General features: G+C 42.5%; 1 protein-coding gene and 1 non-coding gene across 2 annotated transcripts in view; both read right to left on the bottom strand.

Moving 5' to 3' along the window:
* The window catches only part of SAMHD1 (SAM and HD domain containing deoxynucleoside triphosphate triphosphohydrolase 1), a 57,556-nt gene extending 37,595 nt beyond the window's left edge, over positions 1 to 19,961 (bottom strand). Inside the window, exons 1-4 of the mRNA XM_044263075.1 lie at positions 19,637 to 19,961; positions 13,466 to 13,532; positions 8,606 to 8,678; positions 1,686 to 1,846 (exon numbers count right to left, since the gene is read on the bottom strand). Coding sequence (XP_044119010.1) covers positions 1,686 to 1,846; positions 8,606 to 8,678; positions 13,466 to 13,532; positions 19,637 to 19,844 — 509 coding nt within the window. The 5' untranslated portion in view covers positions 19,845 to 19,961. The remainder of the gene's footprint in view (positions 1 to 1,685; positions 1,847 to 8,605; positions 8,679 to 13,465; positions 13,533 to 19,636) is intronic.
* On the bottom strand, positions 15,505 to 15,614 carry LOC122916621. Its single transcript, XR_006386250.1, has one exon. It is a non-coding gene; the product is annotated as a U6 spliceosomal RNA (small nuclear RNA).
* Positions 19,962 to 23,367: the final 3,406 nt, after the last annotated feature.

Below are 23,367 nucleotides of genomic sequence, written 5' to 3'. Positions count from 1 at the left end.
GAATGGGGAATTGTTATTTAATGGATATATAGAGTTTCAGTTTTGCAAAATGAAAAGGTTCTGGAGTTTAGCTGAAGAATAATAGAGATATATTTAACACTATTGAACTGTATACTTAAAAATGGATTGGATGGTAAATTTTATATTCTGTGTATTTTATCACACACAAAAAATTTTTTTCAAAGAAGCAGGACTTCTGGCTTTTTAATTTTTACAACATAGATTGAAGATAAAGGACTGACAAATGCTAAATGCACTTTTAGCACTTTCCCCCTGAAAGTAATTCCTGAGAATACAGTATCTTTCTTTTTCCCTTTGACTCTGAACTCCACAAAGTTAGAGACAATTGCTACCATGTTGGTTTGGTAGGGCCTAGTGAGTTTTCAATAAATATGTGTTGATGAATGAATGCACATTTGAGTAGACACTTGTGTTCTTGCTATTAAAAACACTTCAAAAAGGGGTGCCTGGGGGTGCCTGGGTGGCTCAGTGGGTTAAAGCCTCTGCCTTCGGCTCAGGTCGTGATCTCGGGGTCCTGGGATCGAGCCCCGCATCGGGCTCTCTGCTCAGCAGGGAGCCTGTTTCCTCCTCTCTCTCTGCCTGCCTCTCTGCCTACTTGTGATCTCTGTCTGTCAAATAAATAAATAAGTAGATAAAAATAAAAAAAAAAAGGGGGGGTGTGTGCCTGGATGGCTCAGTGGGTTAAAGCCTCTGCTTTCAGCTCAGGTCATGATCCCAGGGTCCTGGGATCAAGTCCTGCATCCGGCTCTCTGCTCAGCAGGGAGCCTGCTTCCCCCACCCTGCCTGCCTCTTTGCCTACTTGTGATCTCTCTCTCTGTCAAATAAATAAATAAAATCTTTTAAAAACAAAAACAAGGGGCGCCTGAGTGGCTCAGTGGGTTAAAGCCTCTGCCTTCAGCTCAGGTCATGATCCCAGAGTCCTGGGATCGAGCCCCGTGTCGGGCTCTCTGCTCCTCCCCTCTCTCTCTGCCTGCCTCTCTGCCTGCTTGTGATTTCTTTCTGTCAAATAAATAAAATGTTTAAAAAATAAAAAATAAAATAAAAACAAAAACAAAACCCACTTAAAAAAAACAACAACACTTTAAAACAAACAAAACGAACAGTGTGAATACTTCAGGAAACCTAGAACTGTCAAGTTCTTCCCAGCAGAGCCCATGTTCTCCAGGCTCCAGATTTTACAATGGAAAAGCAGACCAAATTCTCAACTTAGTTGTAAGTAACAGAGGTGTCACCGTCTCTCAGCCTGTGAATATTTTTCTAATCTACAAACTTCCTGATAGGTGAAGAAAATCATCTGCTTTCAAAGGCAATTCTATACAAGACTATACAGGAAAATTAAATAATCAAACTTACAAAGTTAGTCATATCAGTAACTGACCCTGTTGGGTTTTAAATATTTCAACACAAATATATCATCCAAATGACCTGTCAATAGACAGTTTGATTATCTTTCCAGTAAAGATCTGAATTGGCTTATAAGAATACATAAAGTAAACAGACTATAGCAAGGCAAATCAAAGCCTCAATTTTCTTATCAACAAAATATGGGTGTTATTACCATTTTGTAAAACTATTTATTCTCTAAAAGATGAGATGAAACAGTCATTTCATGCGATAAGGAAGGTGCTTAATAACTGTAAATTCCCCGTTAACTGTATTCTTACCCTAGACTGTGCTCAAATCGATTGTGCGAAGCACCTGGAAAAATGTAGTAACTGCCTCCCAACTGTTTGATATATCGAAGCCGCTGAAATTGAGGTGTGTCAATGATTCGGATGAGGAGAGGGTGGAGTTCAATGTGGCCATGGATAGGATCATTAATTACCTAGAAAATTATGTTTAAATTAATATCAGTAACAACATGTAAGTCCAACTAAAATTTTTGTGCAGCCGTTCCTATCTATAGTGCACAAAGCTATTCAATTGTTCTCAAGTAAGAACATGACTACAGGCAACAATAAAATATTAATATCATTAGCTTACTACTACCAGACAGATCAAGTATATTAGATCAGGGTATATTTTACTTCTTCTTAATGGATTCTAATAATAGAAAGATTAGAATTTCAATCTTTTCATTTTCATTTAATTAGCCTTTAATAAATTAGTCTTGAATTCAAGTTCAACATACTTACTTAACACACTCATTCAGATCATAAAAGCCATATTGCCATCGGCAATGTGTATATTTTCTCCCCTAAATGTATCTATATACTACCTATTAGAGAGAGAGGGAGGAAGAGAGGAAGAAAGAAAGCTTTCTATCATATACATAAGAAATCTGAGGCGGGAAAATAAAATTCTATATACTTAATATTACTCAGAAATACTTTTATTTAGTAAAAATAAATTTTATAATTATTTGTTACTCTAAGTTTAAACAAGGTTAAACATGGGTCAAGATTTAATGCTTCTCTATATTCTCTAAATAAAGATACTTCTTGGGGCACCTGGGTGGTTCCATTGGTTAAGCAACTGACTCTTGGTTTCGGCTCAGTCATGATCTCAGGGTAGTGAGATGGAGCTCTATGTCAGGCTGTGTGCTCAGCACAGAGTATGCTTAAGATTCTCTCTCTCGGGGGGCCTGGGTGGCTCAGTGGGTTAAAGCCTCTGCCTTCAGCTCAGGTCATGATCCCAGGATCCTGGGATCAAGCCCCCCAATCAGGCTCTCTGCTCAGCAGGGAGTCTGCTTCCTTCTCTCTCTGCCTGCCTCTCTGCCTACTTGTGATCCCTGTCTATAAAATAAATAAATAAAAATCTTAAAAAAAAAACAAACACAAAAGGTTCTCTCTCTCTCTGTGGGGCACCTGGGTGGCTCAGTTGTTAGTTAAGCATCTGCCTTTGGCCCAAGGTCATGATCCCAGCGTCCTCAGATCGAGCCATATATCGGACTCCCCAGTCAGCAGGGAGCCTGCTTCACAGGGAGCCAGTTCCCCTGTGCTTGTGTTACCTCTCTTGCTATATCTGTCATAAATAAATAAAATCTCAAAAAAAAAAAAAAAGAGGTGTTCCTGGGTGGCTCAGTGGTTTAAAGCCTCTGTCTTTTTTTTAGGTCATGATCCCAGGGTCCTGAGATAGAGCCCTGCATCAGGCTCTCAGCTCAGCAGGGAGCCTGTTTCCTCCTCTCTCTCTGCCTGTCTCTCTGCCTACTTGTGATCTCTGTCTATCAAATAAATAAATAGAATCTTGGAAGAAAAAGAAAAATTTTAAGGGATGCCTGGGTGGTTCAGTCGTTAAGTGTCTGCCTTCGGCTCAGGTCATGATTCCAAGGTCCTTTGACTGAGTCCTATATGGGACTCCCTGCTCAGCAACGAGCCTGCTTCTCCCTTTCCCTCTCGCCCTGTTTGTGTTCCCTCTCTCACTGTCTCTCTCTGTCGAATAAACAAATAAAATCTTAAGAAAAAAAAGAAAAATTAGGGCGCCTGGGTGGCTCAGTGGGTTGGGCCGCTGCCTTCGGCTCAGGTCATGATCTCAGGGTCCTGGGATCGAGTCCCGCATCGGGCTCTCTGCTCGGTGGGGAGCCTGCTTCCTCCTCTCTCTCTCTGCCTGCCTCTCTGCCTCCTTGTGATCTCTCTCTCTGTCAAATAAATAAATAAAATCTTAAAAAAAAAAGAAAAATTAAAAAAAGATTCTCGCTATCCCTCTCCCTTTGCCCTTCCCCCCAGTATATGAGTCCTGCCTCTCTTGCTATAAAATAAATAAATAAAATCTTAAATAATAAATGAAGATACTTCTTTTTTAACTATCCACAACTGCCTTTTAAAGAGAAAGATACAAAACAAAAAATGGAATTTAATGAATGATCTAATTCATGATTTTCTTTCTTTATTTTTTTTAAATTCATGATTTTCAAACTGTTTCAAATTTTTCCATTAAGTTTCTTAAAAATGTATGGAATTCTGTGAGGTGAAGGGCTTTGTATGTATCATTTACTGCCATATTTGCAGAACTCATTACATGGCATAGTGCCTGACAAATAGTAGGAGCTCAAATATGTTTTATTTTTATTTTTTCTAAGATTTTATTTATTTGAGAGAGAGAGAGAACAAGTGGTCGGGAAGGCCAGAGAGAGAGAGAGAGAGAGAAGCAGGTTTCCCACTGAGCAGGGAGAGGGATCCTAGGACCGGGAGGATCATGACCTGAGCCGAAGGCAGGTGCTTAACCCAGTGACTCACCCAGACACCTCCTAAGTGTTTTAAATGACTACGGTTGGGTGCCTGGGTGGCTCAGTCACTAAGTGTCTGCCTTTGATTCAGGTCATAATTCCAGGGTCCTTGGATTGAGTCTTGCATGGGGCTCTCTGTTCATCAGGGAGACTGTTTCTCCCTCTCTCCCTACTTGTGTTCCCTCTATCACTGTCTCTTCTGTCAAATAAATAAAATCTTTAAAAAAAATAAGGGGCGCCTGGGTGGCTCGGTGGGTTAAAGCCTCTGCCTTTGGCTCAGGTCATGATCCCAGGGTACTGGGATTGAAGCCTGGAATCAGAGGCTCTCTGCTCAGCGGGGAGCCTGCTTCTCCCTTCCTCTCTCCCTTCCTCTCTCTCTGTCTACTTGTGATCTCTATCTGTCAAATGAATAAATAAAATTTTTAAAAAGTAACAATAAATAAAATAAATAAAATCTTTTAAAAAAAAAGATATCTTCAATATCTTTAAAATTAAAAAAATCAATAAATGACTACTGTTGAGGCAGCTGGGTGGCTCAGTGGGCTCCCTGTTCAGCAGGGCCTGCTTCTCCCTCTCTCTCTGCTTGCTGCTCCCTTTGCTTGTGCTCTGTCAAATGAATAAATAAAAACTTATAAAAAAAATAAACTGGACTGTATCAAAATGAAAAGCTTTTGTGCTTTAAATAACAGCACCAAAGGGGTGCCTAGGTGGCTTAGTGGGTTAAGCCTCTGCCTTAGGCTCAGGTCATGATCCCAGGGTCCTGGGGTCAAGTCCCGCATCAGGCTTTCTGCTCAGCAGGGAGCCTGCTTCCCCCTCTCTCTCTACCTGCCTCTCTGCCTACTTGTGATCTCTCTTTCTCTCGGTGTCAAATAAATAAATAAAATCTTTAAAAATAAATAAATAAAATAAAAAATAAAGAACAGCACCAAGAAAGTAAAGATGATCCAGAGAACGGGAAAAAATTTGCATATCATATATCTGATAAGGTGTAATAAGGGACTTATATCCAAAATAGGTAAAGAAGAATTTTTTTTTTTTTTAAAGTAATCTCTATGTCCGACGTGGGGCTTTAACTCATGACCCTGAGATGGAGACCTGCACACATTACTGACTGAGCCAGCCAGGAACTCCAACTTATAGGCTTTAAGTGACTGAATCATGAGCTTCGTGAATTTATCTCATTAAATCTGTTCTTTTTTTTTTTTTTTTTAAGATTTTATTTATTTATTTGTCAGAGAGAGAGAGGGAGAGAGAGAGAGAGCGAGCACAGACAGGCAGAGTGGCAACAGAGGCAGAGAGAGAAGCAGGCTCCCTGCTGAGCAAGGAGCCCGATGTGGGACTCGATCCCAGGACGCTGGGATCATGACCTGAGCCGAAAGCAGCCGCTCAACCAACTGAGCCACCCAGGCGTCCCACTAAATCTGTTCTTTAAAAAAAAAAAAAAAGGAGAATAAGAAGCTGATACCAAATTAGAGTAGGAATCAATTATTTGTTCCACTGTGCTGCTGCTGGAACTAAAATCATATAAGCTATCAATTTTATTACTATACAGTGACTTACTGACTAAAGTATTTAGTAACTTTTTTTTTTTTTTAAAGATTTTATTTATTTATTTGACAGAAAGAGAGATCACAAGTAGGCAGAGAGAAAGAGAGGAGGAAGCAGGCTCCCTGCTGAGCAGAGAGCCCGATGCGGGACTCGATCCCAGGACCCTGAGATCATGACCTGAGCCGAAGGCAGCGGCTTAACCCACTCAGCCACCCAGGCGCCCCAGTATTTAGTAACTTTAACATATAGTCTCAACAACTATAATTTATAATCTATAAATATGGTTAGTTTCCCGTTAGTTAGTTTCCTATATTCTTTTTTTTTTTAAAGATTTTATTTATTATTTATTGGACAGACAGAGATCACAAGTAGGCAGAGAGGCAAGCAGAGAGAGAGGAGGAGGAAGCAGGCTCCCTGCTGAGCAGAGAGCCCGATGCGGGGCTCGATCCCAGGATTCTGGGATCATGACCTGAGCCGAAGGCAGAGGCTTTAACCCACTGAGCCACCCAGGCGCCCCAGTTTCCTATATTCTATAAATATAGTTTCCCGTTTCTGACGAAAAACAGAGTAAAAGTGAGCAAATGAAACTACTGACCATCTTGAATATTACTTCAAAAATATTTTGTTGTTGGGGCGCCTGGGTGGCTCAGTGGGTTAAAGTCTCTGCCTTCGGCTCAGGTCATGATCCTTGGATCCTGGGATCGAGCCCGGAATCGGGTTCTCTGCTCAGCAGGGAGCCTGCTTCCCCCTCTCTCTCTCTCCCTGCCTCTCTGCCTACTTGTGATCTCTGTCTGTCAAATAAATAAATAAACTCTTAAAAAATAAAACCTATAGTTAAAAAAAAATTTTTGTTGTAAATTCTAACTGTGAAAATGAGGTCACATGATCTCATCTAGTAAAACTTCTCTATGTCCTTTCTTTCTTTCTTTTTTTTTTTTTAAAGATTTTATTTATTTATTTGACAGAGCGAGATCACAAGCAGGCAGAGGCAGGCAGAGAGAGAGGAGGAAGCAGGCTCCCCGCTGAGCAGAGAGCCCAATGCGGGCCTCGATCCCAGGACCCTGAGATCATGACCTGAGCCGAAGGCAGCGGCTTAACCCACTGAGCCACCCAGGCGCCCCTCTATGTCCTTTCTGAAGAAGACACCCTATGCTGCCCTTCTCATGAAAGACAAAATAGATTACAGGAGAGCAACTTTCTTCCAACTATAAGACAAAATTGTTAAATATCATCATCTTTGAAAAGTGGTAACTCAATTTAATTCTTCATGAAAAGAATAAGGCATTTTAATATTAGGAAGCTTTTTCAGAAAAGGGCTAGGATTTGATTATTCTTCAAATAAAATACTTGCTGTAAGAACCACCATTTGGGAGGCGCCTGGGTGCTCAGTGGGTTGAAGCCTCTGCCTTCAGCTCGGGTTGAGATCCCGGGGTCCTGGGATTGAGCCCTACGTCAGGCTCTCTGCTCAGCGGAGGGCCTGCTTCCACAATCCCTCCCCACCTGCCTCTCTGCCTGCTTGTGATCTCTGTCCATTAAATAAATTTTAAAAATCTTAAAAAAAAAAAAAGAACCATACCTGGTCTATAAAATTATTGTAGGCCCAAACCAAATACATTCATTAAATATTTTCAAACATGGGACACCTGACTGGCTCAGTCCATGGACCATGTGACTCTTGATCCCAGGGTTGTGAATTCAAGTCCCGTTTTGGGTGTAGAGATTACTTAAAAACAAAAAGGCAAGGGAAGAGTGCCTTGGTGCTCAGTGGGTTAAGCCTCTGCTTTCGGCTCAGGTCATGATCTCAGGTCCTTAGGTTGAGCCCCACATCGGGCTCTCGACTCAACAGGGAGCCTGCTTCCCCCTTTCTCTCTGCCTACCTCTCTACCTACTTGTGATCTCTCTCTCTGTCAAATAAATAAATAAATAAATAAAATCTTAAAAAAAAAGGCAAGGGGGCTCCTGGGTGGCTCAGTCAATTCAGCAACCAAGTCTTGGTTTCAGAATAGGTCATGATCTCATTGTCATGGGATGGAGCTCTTTGTCAGGCTCTGTGCTCAGTGCAGTCTGCTTCATATTCTCTTTCCCTCACCTTCTCCCTCTAGCTCACATGTACCCTCTCTCAAGTAAATAAATAAAATCTTTAAAAATAAATAAATAGGGGTGCCTGGATAGTTCAGTCGTTAAATGTCTACCTTCAGCTCAGGTCATGATCCCAGAGTCCTGGGATCGAACTGTGCGTCAGGCTCTGCCTTCAGCGGGGAGTCTGCTTGAGATTCTCTCTTTCTCTGTCCCTCCCCCCAGCTTGTATGTGCGTGCTTACACTCCCTCTCTAAAATAAATAAATAAAATTTTTTTAAAAATTAATAAAATAAATTCCACATGTGTTCATTCTAAGTTATATCACTTTATATTAAAAAGAAACATGACATGGGGCGCCTGGGTGTCTCAGTGGGTTAAGCCTCTGCCTTCGGCTCAGGTCACGATCCCAGGGTCCTGGGATCAAGCCCCGCATCGGGCTCTCTGCTCAGCAGGGAGCCTGCTTCCTCCCCTCTCTCTCTGCCTGCCTCTCTGCCTACTTGTGATCTCTACCTCTCAAATAAATAAATAAAGTCTTAGGGGTGCCTGGGTGGCTCAGTGGGTTAAGCCACTGCCTTCGGCTCAGGTCATGATCTCAGGGTCCTGGGATCGAGCCCCGCATCAGGCTCTCTGCTCAGCAGGGAGCCTGCTTCCTCCTCTCTCTCTCTCTCTGCCTGCCTCTCTGCCTATTTGTGATCTCTGTCAAATAAATAATAAAATCTTTTAAAAAATAAATAAATAAGTAAATAAATAAAGTCTTAAAAAAAAAAAATGACAGACTCTGATTTCTCTTACCTTCATTGAATCACCATAAATTCCACTCAGTTGTTGGATATAATTGTGCAGCTTCTTTCTGTCCCCCAAGGCACTAAAATTATAACAGGATAAGCAAATCTATCATTATTTGCTTAATAATAATCACCAGAGTATATAATAGTATATAATAAACTCTAAATTATCTACATTAATATAATGAGAGGTCAGATTAAAAGGAACAATTAATAATTCAGACATACATCCCCCCCAGAAACTCTCCCTTAGGCTTCTGCCCTTGATCCTCTTCCCTTGGTAACTCAGACTTCAACATCACCTATGTCTCTACTAACTGCTCAGTTGATACTTCAAACATATTTTAATCTAACTGAAGTTGACATCTTCCCTCACAACCCTGAATTGCATGGTTTAAGATAGCACTCTAAAGTAGAGCACAGGGGGGCGGCTGGGTGGCTCAGGTCATGATCCCAGGGTCCTGGGATCGAGCCCCACATCGGGCTCTCTGCGGGGAGCCTGCTTCCTCCTCTCTCTCTGTCTGCCTCTCTGCCTACTTGTGATCTCTGTCAAATAAATAAATTAAATATTATAAATAAATAAATAAATAAATAAGTAGAGCACAGGGAAAAGGACTTTGAAATCTGAAGTGGAACACATGAAAAAGGACTTTGAAATCAGAAGTGAGGGCGCCTGGGTGGCTCAGTGGGTTAGGCCGCTGCCTTCGGCTCAGGTCATGATCTCGGGGTCCTGGGATCGAGTCCCGCATCGGGCTCTCTGCTCAGCAGGGAGCCTGCTTCCTCCTCTCTCTCTGCCTGCCTCTCTGCCTACTTGTGATCTCTCTCTGTCAAATAAATAAATAAATAAATAATCTTTAAAAAAAAAAAAAAGAAAGAAATCAGAAGTGATTCGAATCTGTACACAGACTCTGTGTGACCTTGGGGAGTGGGGAAATCACTCGGCCTTTTTTAGTACATAAATGTTCTTATCCATAGCACAGGAAAAATGCGAGTACTAGGTATGACTCACGCACAGATCAAATCTATATGAAGGTTATACCTTTACTTGTACCCATCTTCCTTTGTCAGTAATCCCTCATAATGCTCTAGTTTCAATAAATAAATTTAATGGGACTTAACATAAACAGATCAAAATCCTGTAATTCATTGTCCTGCATCATTTTCGCCTACTGGTCCAAGCAAGTTAGCCTGACACCTGGCTAATTATTAACAGAAACAGCAGGCAAAGGGGCAGAATTTACTAATCTACTAGCTAATTAGACTGAAAAATAAATCTTTTTTTTTTTTTAATATTTTATTTATTTATTTGACAGAGAGAGAGAGAGATCACAAGTAGGCAGAGGCAGGCAGAGAGAGAGGTGGAAGCAGGCTCCCTGCCGAGCAGAGAGTCCGATATGGGGCTCGATCCCAGGACTCTGGGATCATGACCTGAGCCGAAGGCAGAGGTTTTAACCCACTGAGCCACCCAGGCGCCCCTGAAAAATAAATCTTGAGCTCAAAGTCCTAGATAGTCAGAATCACTACAATTGGCCTCTCTATTGTACTCTATGACTCATGATAACTACAAAATCTATGAATGATGTTCTTGGGATGTACAGAAGCATTATTACAGCTGATAAATCATAAAACAGCATGCCTTGTGTTTTCTTATTTCCCTATCCTTCATCAGGTTGTTGAAGGGAAAGCCCAAGCTTGGAAAAGTAGTTATAGGTGATCTAAAACTGAGTGAGGTTAAGTATCGTCGCACAGTTGAGTATAATCACGAGTCACAGCATAAGATAGCAAACCTAAACCAATCTCGCTGCCCAATATTTCTCTGAACTAATACTCAACATTCATCATTTAATAAAACCCAAAAAGAAACTATTCACAAAGAAATCACTGATTAAAGTACATAAAAATAGCCAACCAAAATCTAGCAGTTTTATTTTAACAAAGGGTATAACAAAATACAGTAATACACATATACATTTTGAAGATTTATTTATTTATTCTAGAAAGAGGGAGAGAGAGCCCCTATGTGTGAGTGCGGGGGTGGGGCAGAGGGAGAGGAGAGAACCCTCAAGCAGACTCCCTGCTGAGCATGGAGCCCAACATGGACCAGATCCAAGATCCCAAGATCATGACCGAGCTGAAATCAAGAGCTGGGGGCCAAACCGACTGTGCCACCCAGGCACCCCAAAATAAACAGTACTTTAAATAAAAATTTAAAGTAGTCATGGGCAGGGGTGCCTCAGTGACTTAGTCAGTTGAGCCTCCTCCAACTCTTGATTTCAGCTCAAGTCATGATCTCAGCTCAGGTCATAATCTCAGGTTGGTGAGATCCAGCCCTGTGTGGGGCTCCATGCTCAGTGGGGAGTTATTTCTCTAACTCTCCTTCTGGTCCTTCCAACCCCCTGTCGTGCACACAGGTATATTCTCTCTCTCTAAGAAAAATAATAATAATAAGGAAATAAATCCTTAAAGTAGTCACAGGCCATAGTTAGACTATAGGAAGATTTTATTTCGGTATTTTACAATTTTTGAAATCCAAAATTTCTTACAACTGATACAAACATTTAATATACCAATGTTTTTCACTTGTTAGCAAAACCTTTTAGTGTAAGCCTGATGATTCACAGACCTGTACCCCTGGGCAAATAATACATTATGTTAATAAATACATATGTTAACACATATGTTAATAAAAAAAATTTTAAATCAACGGTTGATTGCAAACTTGAGAAAATTTAAGTACTTGTCTAAACTGGATCCCCCCCTAGAAAGCAGAGTCTCAGACAAGAGCTTACAGATAGGTCATTTATTTTAGGATATGAATCCTAGGAAAGGTGAAAGAGGAAAGGAGGGGAAAAGAGTACAAGGCTATATTAATAAATTGGTTGAACTTGTACTATTGTTAACAACTTTGACTGGTCCTACTGGGATTATCAAAGGCAGCTTTATACAGCAGAATTTTGCCATAATGGAAATGTCCTATATCTGCCCTGTCCAACATGGTAGCCACTAGTCATAAGTGGCTCCTGAGCACTTGAAATATGGCTAGGTGAGGAATTGAAACTTTAATTTAAATTAATTTAAACATGGAGCTAGTGGCTGCTGCATTGGAAAACACAGCCCTGAGGAGTCCTGAAGAATCCACCTCAGAGTTATAAGGTAGGTAACAAGCTGTGCTGGATAATGTTCTGCTGAAATTCTATTTTGTTCATTCATGTCTCCCAAGTTCCTAGAAAAATTCCTAACACTCAGTGGGCCCTCCATAAATATTTGCTGAATAAATAGTAGTATCCAAGTCCACAAAGTAAATGGTTCTCTTTAAAAGCAAGACTCTATTAAAGCAAATGCAATTCAATTAAAATAGTAAGCAATTATTATACCTTAGTGGGCGCCTGAGTGGCTCAGTGGGTTACACTTCTGCCTTCAGCTCAGGTCATGATCTCAGGGTCCTAGGATTGAACACCGCATTGGGCTCTCTGCTCAGCAGAAAGCCTGCTTCCCCCTCTCTCCCTCTGCCTGCCTGTCTGCCTACTTGTGATCTCTCTCTCTGTTAAATAAATAAATAAAATCTTTATTTAAAAAAAAAAAAAGGAAGTAGTAACGGGGACTTTGGGGGGACTGAGTGGGCTGAAATGTGATTATGAAAGAGGCAAGATGAGGCTCTTGAAGATTCTGATCCAAAGGACACATTTATTAAAATTCAAGTAAATGTGCTAAGGTTAAAAAAAAATGTTCTAAGGTTATTTTTCTCACAATTTGCTTCTATTATCAACTACTAAACAATAGTGCAGGAAGTAATTCAGCATAATCCTTTGTTTTGATTCTTTGGTTACTGTTACTACAAACATTTAGCTAAATGGAATTCCAGAAGGAAAAAACCTTATTTCACCACTGTTGCCAATTCTCTAAAAAAAACGCAAAAAACAAAAAAAAACCCCTAAGTCTCCAGTTTAAGGAATATTTAAATATTTGCTCCTCATCTGTGATCTTTAAAGTGGATCCACACTAATCTAGACCCTGAAACTCCCAGCCTTATATAGGGATCTCTACCTATAATTTATTAAGGGCCAACACGCGAATCACTTTATGTACATTGTCTCGTTATTATTTTCCATTTGACAGGTATAGAAACCGAAGAGTTGGGGCGCCTGGGTGGCTCAGTGGTTTAAAGCCTTTGCCTCAGCTTAGGTCATGATCCCAGGGGCCTGGGATCAAGCCCTGAATCAGGCTCTCTGCTCAGCAGGGAGCCTGCTTCCTCCTCTCTCTCTCTCTCTCTCTCTGCCTGCCTCTCTGCCTACTTGTGATCTCTGTCTGTCAAATAAATAAATAAATAATATTTTTAAAAAAGGAAAAAAAAAAGAGAGAGAGAGAAAAAAAAAAAAGAAACCGAAAAGTTAAATTACTTGTCCCAAATCACACAACCAAAAAAGGATGAAACTACTTTCGACTGCATCTTTAAATCTAATACCAGGCATACATTTCCGTCTTGAGATAGCTTTAGGAAGACCTAGAAACATGTTCAAGATAGGCTACAGCCTTGATTTTTTTGCCAACAATTCCCCCCATCAGTTCTTATATATTTTATGGTGTGTATAATTCAATTATTCTGAACTTGAGAATAAAAAGTTGATCACTGAAACTTCATGAAGGCTTGTCAGCAAAATTTTGTAAAATAGGAATCATTAGCAATAGTAACACAGGAATTGCACAATAACAAAAACAACTGTGTTAACCAGCAGGCAAGGGCTTCTGTTTTAAAACACTCTCTAGATTTAAAATGAGGACAGTTAATAGATTACGGGCTTTGTCCCTTACAGGTGAATAAAAAGGTCATAAGTATGCTTGGCTACAAGGTGAATTTTATCATTCTTACCTTATCCCAAGACTTTCAAGATCAGACTCATTAAGATGGAGCAGTGTCAAACCTGTGATTTTATTTTCTTTGGAAGAAAGAGAGAAAATAAAGAAAAAATGGTTTCAATATTTACAGCATATGCTTTTTTATTTCTTTTAATTTAGATTTGCCAGAATTTACTCAGATTGACATTTACTAACCACCACTGCAGGCAATGAACTGTGTTAAGTACCATTTTCTTTTTTTTAAGATTTTATTTATTTATGAGGGGTGCCTGGTGGCTCAGTGGGTTAAGCCCCTGCCTTTGGCTCACGTCATGATATCAGCAGAGAGCCTGCTTCCCCCTCTCCCTCTGCCTGCCTCTCTGCCTACTTGTGATCTCTCTCCCTATGTCAAATAAATAAATAAGATCTAAAAATATATATTTTTTTTATTTATTTAGGGGAGAGAGAGAGAGAGAGCGTGAGAGCATGAGCAGGTGGCAGAGGGCAGAGGCAGAGGCAGAGAGAGAAACAGACTCCCATTTGAGCAGGAAGCCCCATGTGGGGCTCGATTCTAGGATCCTGGGATCATGACCTGAGCTGAAGGCAGATGCTTTACCAACTGAGCCACCCAGGTGCCCCTAAGTACCACATTTTCATTTGTCACTTGGAAAGGTTTTTTTCTCAACATGGGGCTCAAACTCACAACCCCAGGGTCAAGAGCCCACATGCTCTACTGACTGAGCAGCCAGGAGCCCCTGCCACTCAGAAAGTCTTCATTTTAAATAGATAACTATATCAATAGGCTTTTTTTGATAAATCAAGTAAAAAAATTTTTTTAAGATTTTATTTATTTATTTGACAGACAGAGATCACAAGTAGGCAGAGAGGCAGGCAGAGAGAGAAAGGGGGAAGCAGGCTCCCTGCTGAGCAGAGAGCCCAATGTGGGGCTTGATCCCAGGACTCTGGGATCATGACTTGAGCTGAAGGCAGAGGCTTTAACCCACTGAGCCACCCAGGCACCCCAAATCAAGTAAAATTTTTTAAAGATTGATTGATTGATTTGTGAGAGAGCATGTGCGTTCGAGTGAGTACACAGGGAGGAGGAACAGAGGGAGAGGGACAGAGAACCTCAAGTAGACTCCACAGATCTTGATGCAGGCAGGGCTCGAAGTCATGACCTTAAGAGCAAGACTTGAGATGAAGCCAAGAGTCAAGCGCTTAAAGGACTGTGCTACCCAGGCAACCCTCAAGTGAAATTTTTAAAATTATTTGAAAAACTATTTGCAGGGAATTCCAAGTTGCAAAATTGGCAGCTTCCTTCTAAAAGAGGTGAGGTTTAGGGTGGGGAGTAGGGGTGGGAAAGAAGTGTAAATCTATTGTTCATAGAATAGTCAAGCCAAAACCATAGCCTGGGAGCACTTCGGTGGATCAGTAGGTTGAGTGGCAGACTCTTGATCTTGGCTAAGTTCTTGATCTCATGGTTGTGAGTTTGAATCCTGTGATAGGCTATGTCCATCCTACTTAAAACACAGAAAAAAAAGAAAAAAAGAGCAATTTCAAGTTCAGTAAAATTTCATTTTGTATTTTTACTCTAGTGCTATCCTGGTTTTTTAAAAATACCCTCAATAATCTTTAAGACATATTTGAGATGCCTGGCTGGCTCAGTCAGTAAAGTATGCAACTTTTGATCTTGGGGTTGTTGAGTTTGAGCCCCACTTTGGATGTAGAGATTACTTAAATAAAAATTCTAAAAACTTCAGGAGCCTGGGTGGCTTAGTTGGTTAAGCATCCAATTCTTTTTTTTTTTTTTTAAAGATTTTATTTATTTATTTGACAGAGCGAGATCACAAGCAGGCAGAGAGGCAGGCAGAGAGGAGGAAGCAGGCTCCCTGCTGAGCAGAGAGCCTGATGTGGGCCTCGATTCCAGGACCCTGAGATCATGACCTGAGCCGAAGGCAGCGGCTTAACCCACTGAGCCACCCAGGCACCCAAGCATCCAATTCTTAATCTCAGCTCAGGTCTTGATCTTATGGTTCTGAGTTCAAGCTCTGCACTTAAAATTAAAAAATACTAATAAACTTGAAGACCTTTTTTTTTTTTTTCCGAGTCATCCTTGTGCAGGGGCCATGCTAACCTTCTCTGTATTGTTCCAATTTTAGTATAGGTGCTGCTGAAGCGAGGACTTGAAGACATATTTTTCTAAAAAGATCCTGAGTTATGCAATTATGTAGTTTTCCACAAATGGAATTATGTTGTTTATAATTTATTTTTTCACACCTACGATGTCACAGAAATCTTTTCTGTCAATTTTATTAAACCACATCATTTTTAATGGCTGCCTTATATTCTACAATTAGATACCCTGTAGTATATTTAACCAATTTTTTCCTGAGACTTATGCTCAGAAATGAGGATACCTAAATGAGTATACCTTAAAATGAGTATACCTAAACCGATATGATAGTTGTTGTAAAGATTTTACAAGATAAAATATGAGAAGTACACAGAACAGTACTTCACACAAAGTAAATGCTGAGGAAATGTGAGGTATCACTATTATATATAACTATTATCAATGGATTGATTATTTCTACTTTCTTGCTATTTATAACCAATGGTTAGAAGAATGACCTTGAATATATTTCTTTGGACACCTGTACAATTCTATCTGTAAATTTCTACAAGTGAAATTTCCTAAGTAAAAAAGTATTACCAAGCCATCCATGGTTTGACCCAATAGACACTTCCATCAACTTCACTGGATTACCCATTTCTCTTATTATCAATCTTTAAATATTTTCCTATTTAGGGTTGCCAGGGTGGCTCAGTTGGTTAAGAGTCTGCTTTGGGCTCAGCGGGAAGCCTGCTTCTCCCTTCTCCCTCCACGGTTCCCCCTGCTTGTGTTCCTTCTCTCGCTGTGTCTCTCTCTGTCAAATAAATAAATAAAATCTTAAAAAAAAAAAAAAAAAAGGAAAGGGAAAGGGACCAACACTTTGTATGTAGTTTTGCCAAATAAAAATAAATCCAGGGGCGCCTGGGTGGCTCAGTTGGTTAAGCGGCTGTCTTTGGCTCAGGTCATGATCCCAGCATCCTGGGATCGAGTCCCACATCGGGTTCCTTGCTCTGCAGGGAGCCTGCTTCTCCCTCTGCCTCTGCCTGCCACTCTGTCTGCCTGTGCTCACTCCCTCTCTCCCTCTCTGACAAATAAATAAATAAATAAATAAATTCTTTATAAATAAATAAATAAACTAAGACTAAGATAGGGATTAGAAAGAAAGACTACTGCAATAGGGAGAATGTTGAGATTTCAGAAATCTCCAAAGTCAAACAGAAGAGGGTGCTGCTGTTTTTTATCAGGTAAAGGAGGGGCAAGCAGCATCTTTGGGAAGTGACCCTACTGGGGTCTGACACAGTTGAGCGGCAAGCAAGAGTTCAGGGCCCTCTAAGAGAGAGAGAAGCCTGACTGATCTTTGGTCAGGACAAAACAAACAGTTAAGAAATGAGCAGTTGTGGGGGTGCCTGGATGGCTCAACCAGTGGAACCTATGACCCTTGATCTCGAGGTTTTAAGTTTGAGCCCCTGATAGGTATACAGATTACTTAAAAAAAAACAAATCTTGGAGCACCTGCATGGTACCTTAGTTGAGGGTCCAACTCTTGATTTCTGCTTTGGTCGAGATCTCAGGGTCATGGGATTGAGATCTCATGGCTGTGGGATGGAGCCCAGAATTGAGCTCTGGGCTCAGTAGGGAGTCTGCTTGGGATTTTCTCTCTCCCTCTCCCTGCCTCTCCCCACCCTGCACTCTTTCTCTGAGAATAAATAAATAAGTCTTCAAAAAAAATTATTTAATTAAAAAATAAAAATAAAGAACTTTAAAAGAAAAAAGAAATGAATAATTGTCCCATGTGGTCAGTTTGTTTGCTTTTTGTTTTTGTACCAATTAAAAGCATGTAGTGAGGGGCGCCTGGGTGGCTCAGTTGGCTGAGAGTATGCCTTCAGCTCATATCACGATCCCAGGGTGCTGGGATCCAGTCAGGCTGGACTCCCTGATCAGCAGAGGAGTCTGCTTCTCCCTCTTCCTCTCCCCCATCCCCCTGCTCATGCACTCGCACTTTCTCTCTCAAATAAATAAAATCCTTAAAAAAAAAAAAAGAGGGGCACCTGGGTGGTTCAGTGGGTTAAAGCCTCTGCCTTCAGTTTAGGTCATGATCAGAGGGTCCTGGGATCAAGTCCCGCATTGGGCTTCTCTGCTCAGCAGAAAGCCTCCTTCCTCCTCTCTGCCTGCCTCTCTGCCTACTTGGGATCTCTGTCAAATAAATGAATAAAATCTTTAAGGGAAAAAAAAGCATGTAGTGAATCTGAATTTTGCTAGTATTAGACTAGTATTAGACTGTGGGCTCAAGAGAAAAGATGATTCTGAAGGTTGATGAATTATTCTTCAGAACATCACTGAGGGGCACCTGGGTGGCTCAGTCGGTTAATTAAGCATTGGCCTTCCGTTCAGGTCATGGTCCCAGGGTGCTGGGATGGAGCCGTAGGGAGTCTGCTTCTTCCTCTCCTCCCACTTATGATCTCTGTCACTATTTCTGTCTCTCTCTCTCTCTTTCAATTAAATAAATAAAATCTTAAAAAAAAGAAAAACAGGGGCTCCTGGGTGGCTCAGTGGGTTAAAGCCTCTGTCTTTGGCTTAGGTCATGATCCCGGGGTCCTGGGATTGAGCCACGAATCACGCTCTCTGTTCAGCAGGGAGCCTGCTTCCTCCTCTCTCTCTCTCTCTGCCTGCCTTGCTGTCTACTTGTGATCTCTGTCAAATAAACAAATAAAATCTTTAAAAAATTAAAAAAGAAGAAGTACAACAACAACATCATTAAAACAGAGAGCCAACAACATAGCCAATCATATTTTGGAGACATAAAATATAAAACTACTTCATTCCCACCAATTGCTATTCAGAGAAAGATTCCATCCAGAGTGGAGGAAAACCAAAGGGTAGAGGAGAAAAGAGAATTACAATTCCCAACACCATCAATCTATATTTTTTTAACTCTTCAACAGTTAAAGTTCCTCCTACCCTAGATAAATAGGACTCCACCCCATAATTGCAGAAGTTTACTAAATTTGTAAATGATAACCACCTTCCTATAGAACACTTCAGAGGATAAGACAGAGAGAGGTTAAACTTCATATCCATTAGGGGAAGTTGAGTAGACTTCAAGTGGATGGATACTTGAACTTGAGCCAGTTGCTTAAAATTCACAACCCACACATCTCCCCAAGGGATGTGGCCAAGTTGTGGGCTGCTGGAAGTTCAGTGCTCAGATTTAACTAGGGAAACGGATTTTGGAGTGCAAACATAAACATTACCAAGCTTTACAAGTACAGTCAAACATATCGAGCCCTACTGGGATGCTACGATAAGGCAATGGGGATTCAGGGATTAACAAAGCATGCTTCCTCTCCCTTAAGAAAACCCCGCCACGCCTTGAAAGATGATGGGAGGAAACAGAAACTTAAAAGCAGCAGCACATACTCTAAGGTGGAAAGTGTTCAAGGAGCTGCAGTAGTAGCACGGAGGGGTCTCCTGAGCCCGGGGTGCCTGAAGGACAGGTCTGGGGAAAACGTTCTAAGAAAAGGAACTGAGTCCGCCTATCCCGCACTGAGGTGGCAAGTTTCCAAAGAAACCCACCAGCATCAGACCAGGCGCCCCACCCAAGTTCATAGTCCCCAAAGCTGTCTTTCTTCCAGCGGGTCCCCAACCCCAAAAGCCCCATTTCTCCTTACTCCATCTCAGGGTGCACTCCGGGCGCCTTCTGTACCTCCCAGCGCCTGCTCTCTCCTCCCCGTCTCAGGTTTCCGTTCTCAGATGCAGGTCATTCCCTCCCGTAGGTGCCTCCCCCGACCCCCTCCCCACCCCCGCCTCAGGTCCACCCCTGCGGGTGCCTCCCCACGCAGGTCTTCCTTCCCTGCTTCAGGGCCCCTGCTCAGGAGGGCTCTCCGCCTCAGGTTTCCGCTCTCCGCCTCAGGTCAACCCTGGCTCGGCGCCTCAGGTCCACCCCTTTGGTACCTCCCCGAGCAGGTCTCCCTTCCCCGCTTCGGGACCTCTTTGAGGCCCCCAGCTCACTGCCCCAGGGCGCCCTCTCCTCAGGCCCTCAGCCTCCGCCTCCGGTCGCCGTCCCCCGGCCCCTCAGCCCTCTACCCCGGGTACCTCGGAAGCGGTCCAGTAGTCGGGGATCTCTGAAGCCACTGCGCTCTAGGAAGCAGCACACCTGCTCCGGGCCCCAGAACTGGGGATCTGGGAGGAGCTCGGGGCCCGGGGACCACTCCGCCGCCGCGGAACGGTTGTTTGGAGGGGTTCTTGGGCTGCCATCGCATCGGGGCCGCTTGAAGGGCTGTTCCGAGTTGGCTCCCTGCATGGCTACCACCAGCGCCCGGCACAGTACAGTCAAGAACCGCGGCGCTTATACCGCGCGCAAGCGCACTGACTGCCGGTCGCTGAGGACGATCCCGCACAGCACTGCCAGCCAACTGGCCTCCCGCGCAGGCGTACTGACAGCTTAGACCTTGGGGCTGGGCAGCCCAGCCACTTCAGCCACCCGGCCCTCGTGCGCAGGCGCAATGACAGCCCAATGATCCTCTACAGGTCCGGGAGTTTACAGAAAGGGAGAGAGACTAGAAGCAGAGCCAGGGTCGTGCTAGTGAGGACGAGGTGAGGAAAGACTGTACCTAAGACCCGTGGAAATCCTCTCACAGTCCGGAGCAGGGGCTCTTCTGGTGAATTGAGGGTGCCTTCCTCCAAGTGAGTATCACAGGTATACCTTTGGCCATGTTTCAGATGCCCCAAACTTAAAGAAACCTAAAAGGCCATCAGGCTGGCCATCTTCTCAATTAGAGAAAAATGGGCAAGAAGCTGATCTGGAAGACCATGGAATGATTTCAAATCTGATATGAAGGTAGTCTTATTGCGCTGCACAGGTTCTACAGTATTTCTTCTTCTTTTTTTTTTTTAAAGATTTTTATTTTTTTATTTGACAGAGAGAGATCACAAGAAGGCAGAGATGCAGGCAGAGTGAGAGGAAGAAGCAGGCTCCCCGCTGAGCAGAGAGTCCGATGCGGGGCTCGATTCCAGGACCCTGAGATCATGACCGGAGCCGAAGGCAGCGGCTCAACCCACTGAGCCACCCAGGCGCCCCTCTACAGTATTTCTGGGCAGTTAGAGGGCCCGGGGGTTCCGATCCATAAACTTTTTTTTTTTTTTTTAAGTAATGTATATTATTGGGGGGGGCAGGTCTGTGATTCATCAGTCTTACACATATCCGTAAACTCTTATCTAAAGGATTCCATACAGAAGCAGACTTTAGACTTCTCTCCAAAAGAATCCTCAACTCCTCTCCCTATTCCAACTCCCCGTCCACAGGAAAGGAAGTGGCCAATCTGATTACGTTAAACAAAATTCACCTGAGTAGATTTGAAGATCTAACTGGCTTTATTCAATGATCCATGAATAGGGCAGCAGCCCATCTGGTGAGGAGAAAGGAGCTCCGAGGAGCTGTACAAAATGAAAGATTTTTTTTTTTTAAGATTTTATTTATTTATTTATTTGACAGAGAGAGATCACAAGTAGGCAGAGAGAGAGAGGAGGAAGCAGGCTCCCTGCTGAGCAGAGATCCTGAATCGGGACTCGATCCTAGGACCCTGAGATCATGACCTGAGTGGAAGGCAGCAGCTTAACCCACTGAGCCACCCAGGCGCCCCAAAATGAAAGATTTTTTTTTTTTTAAGATTTTATTTATTTATTTGAGAGAGAGATACAGTGAGAGAGAGCATGAGCGAGGAGAAGGTCAGAGAGCGAAGCAGACTCCCCGTGGAGCTGGGAGCCTGATGTGGGACTCGATCCCGGGACTCCAGGATCACGCCCTGAGCCGGAGGCAGTCGTCCAACCAACTGCGCCACCCAGGCATCCCAAAATGAAAGATTTTTAAAGGCAGAAAGGGGGTAAGACAAGGAAGTCACAGCAAAAGAAAGGATGATTTTAGGCAAAGTCACCCAACTTTGGGGGAAAGGCAGGAGTCTACTAGGCTGCTGCCTCACCAGTGTTGGCCAGGAAATTCCAGACTGACTAGAGTTCACAGTCCTGGGAAAGGTTGAAACTGCAATTAGGCTAGATATTAAGTCTTGGTTTGCTAATATGGGTCTTAGCACAGGTGACTTTATTTTGGGCCTGTTTCTTTTTCAACATTACTTAAAACTTATCTTCAAGGATTTTTACCACCTGGTGGTAACAGTCTGTAAAAATGAGAGGCACGTCCCCATCACCTTAATCACTCAGGGGCATGACCAAACTTCCCTATAAATCTTAGTGTGTGCAATTAACTGGTAATAGGACCACTATTCCCGCCACTAAAGCCAATACGCCACACCATCAACCCAGCCCTAGACCCATCTAGGAGGGTTGAATAAGGGTTGAATAAGCACCTAGCTGGCTCAGTTAGTAGAGCGTTTGACACTTGATCCCAGGGGTCATGAGTTTGAGCCTCACTCTGGGTATAGAGATAACTTAAAAAGGCAAAATAAAACATGTAATTTTTAAAAAAGGATGAATGAAACAGATTATCATTAAGCAGTATGAACTAGTGGTCTGGTAGAGAGCAAAATATCTTTTTTTTTTTTTTTTTTTTAAGCAATCTTTACAGCCAGTGTGGGGCTTGAACTCAAAACCCTGAGATAGGGGCGCCTGGGTGGCTCAGTGGGTTAAGGCCTCTGCCTTCGGCTCAGGTCATGATCCCAGGAACCTGGGATAGAGCCCCGAGTCAGGCTCTCTGCTCAGCAGGGAGCCTGCCTCCTCCTCTCTCTGCCTGCCTCTCTGCCTGCTTGTGATCTCTGTCTGTCAAATAAATAAATAAAATCTTTATTAAAAAAAAAAAAAACAAAAAACCCTGAGATCAAGTGCATTTTCTACTGACTGAGCCAGCTGGTCATCCCATAAAATATTCTTAGCATACACTTAGATCTTTACTCTGATGCCAGGCATTGTTCTAAGGGTTTTACAAATTTTTAAAAAAGATTTTATTTATTTGACAGAGATCACAAGTAGGCAGAGAGGCAGGTGGGCGGGATGGGAGGTGGAGCAGGCTCCCTGCTGAGCAGAGAGCCCCATGGCGGGGGTGGGCAGGACCCCGGGATCATGACCTGAGCCAAAGGCAGAGACTTTAACCCACTGAGCCACCCAGGCACCTGGGCTTTACAAATATTAATGTATGAAACATAACAATCCTAGGGTGTAAGGAACTGAGTTACAGAGAAAGAAATAAGTAATAATTTGCTCATGGTCACACAGCTAGTAAGTGATGAAGCCTGGAACTTGCCCTGCATCTGGACAGAAGGGCCAGGCTCAGCAAAAATGCCCTTAAGTGCCAGAATAATTTGAGAAATGAACAGAGTTGCCAAGACTCATGAAACCCAAACAAAGGGGTAAAAGAGACAATGAATAGCCCATGAATGAAAGCCTATTTCAACTTGGAAATGGCTGGCTTGAAAACTTGTATTTTTTTAGACTTGTGGGAAAATCTCCCCTGACTGCAAGGTTTCCTTGGCAATAGAAGGTGATATAAGCAGGGTTTTACATTTAATCGACTGGATTTGTTCAAAGCAGTTACTTTTGAGAACTTTAATTTTCTGTTTGTGTTTGTTCAGGAGTGTCATTTAATGCCATGTTTATTATTTATTTCCTTATCCCTTCTTTTCTAGGGGCCCTAGATTTTGAGCAAGGTTGTTGGTTCCTTGCTCAAGGTCACATGGCTAGTAAGTGACAAAATGGAGATTTGCAGCTGACTCCAAAACTTCACTGCTTTCCAGTTTGCCAGGGCAGTGAAGCCCACTCACAGCCCCAGTGATCTTGTTCTATCTCGCCTTTCTACAACATGAGAATAGTTAACAGGC

This window comes from Neovison vison, chromosome 8, assembly GCF_020171115.1.
Source record: "Neovison vison isolate M4711 chromosome 8, ASM_NN_V1, whole genome shotgun sequence".
In the NCBI taxonomy this organism is placed as follows: Eukaryota; Metazoa; Chordata; class Mammalia; order Carnivora; family Mustelidae; genus Neogale; species Neogale vison.
This window is presented reverse-complemented; position numbering and strand designations above follow the sequence as displayed.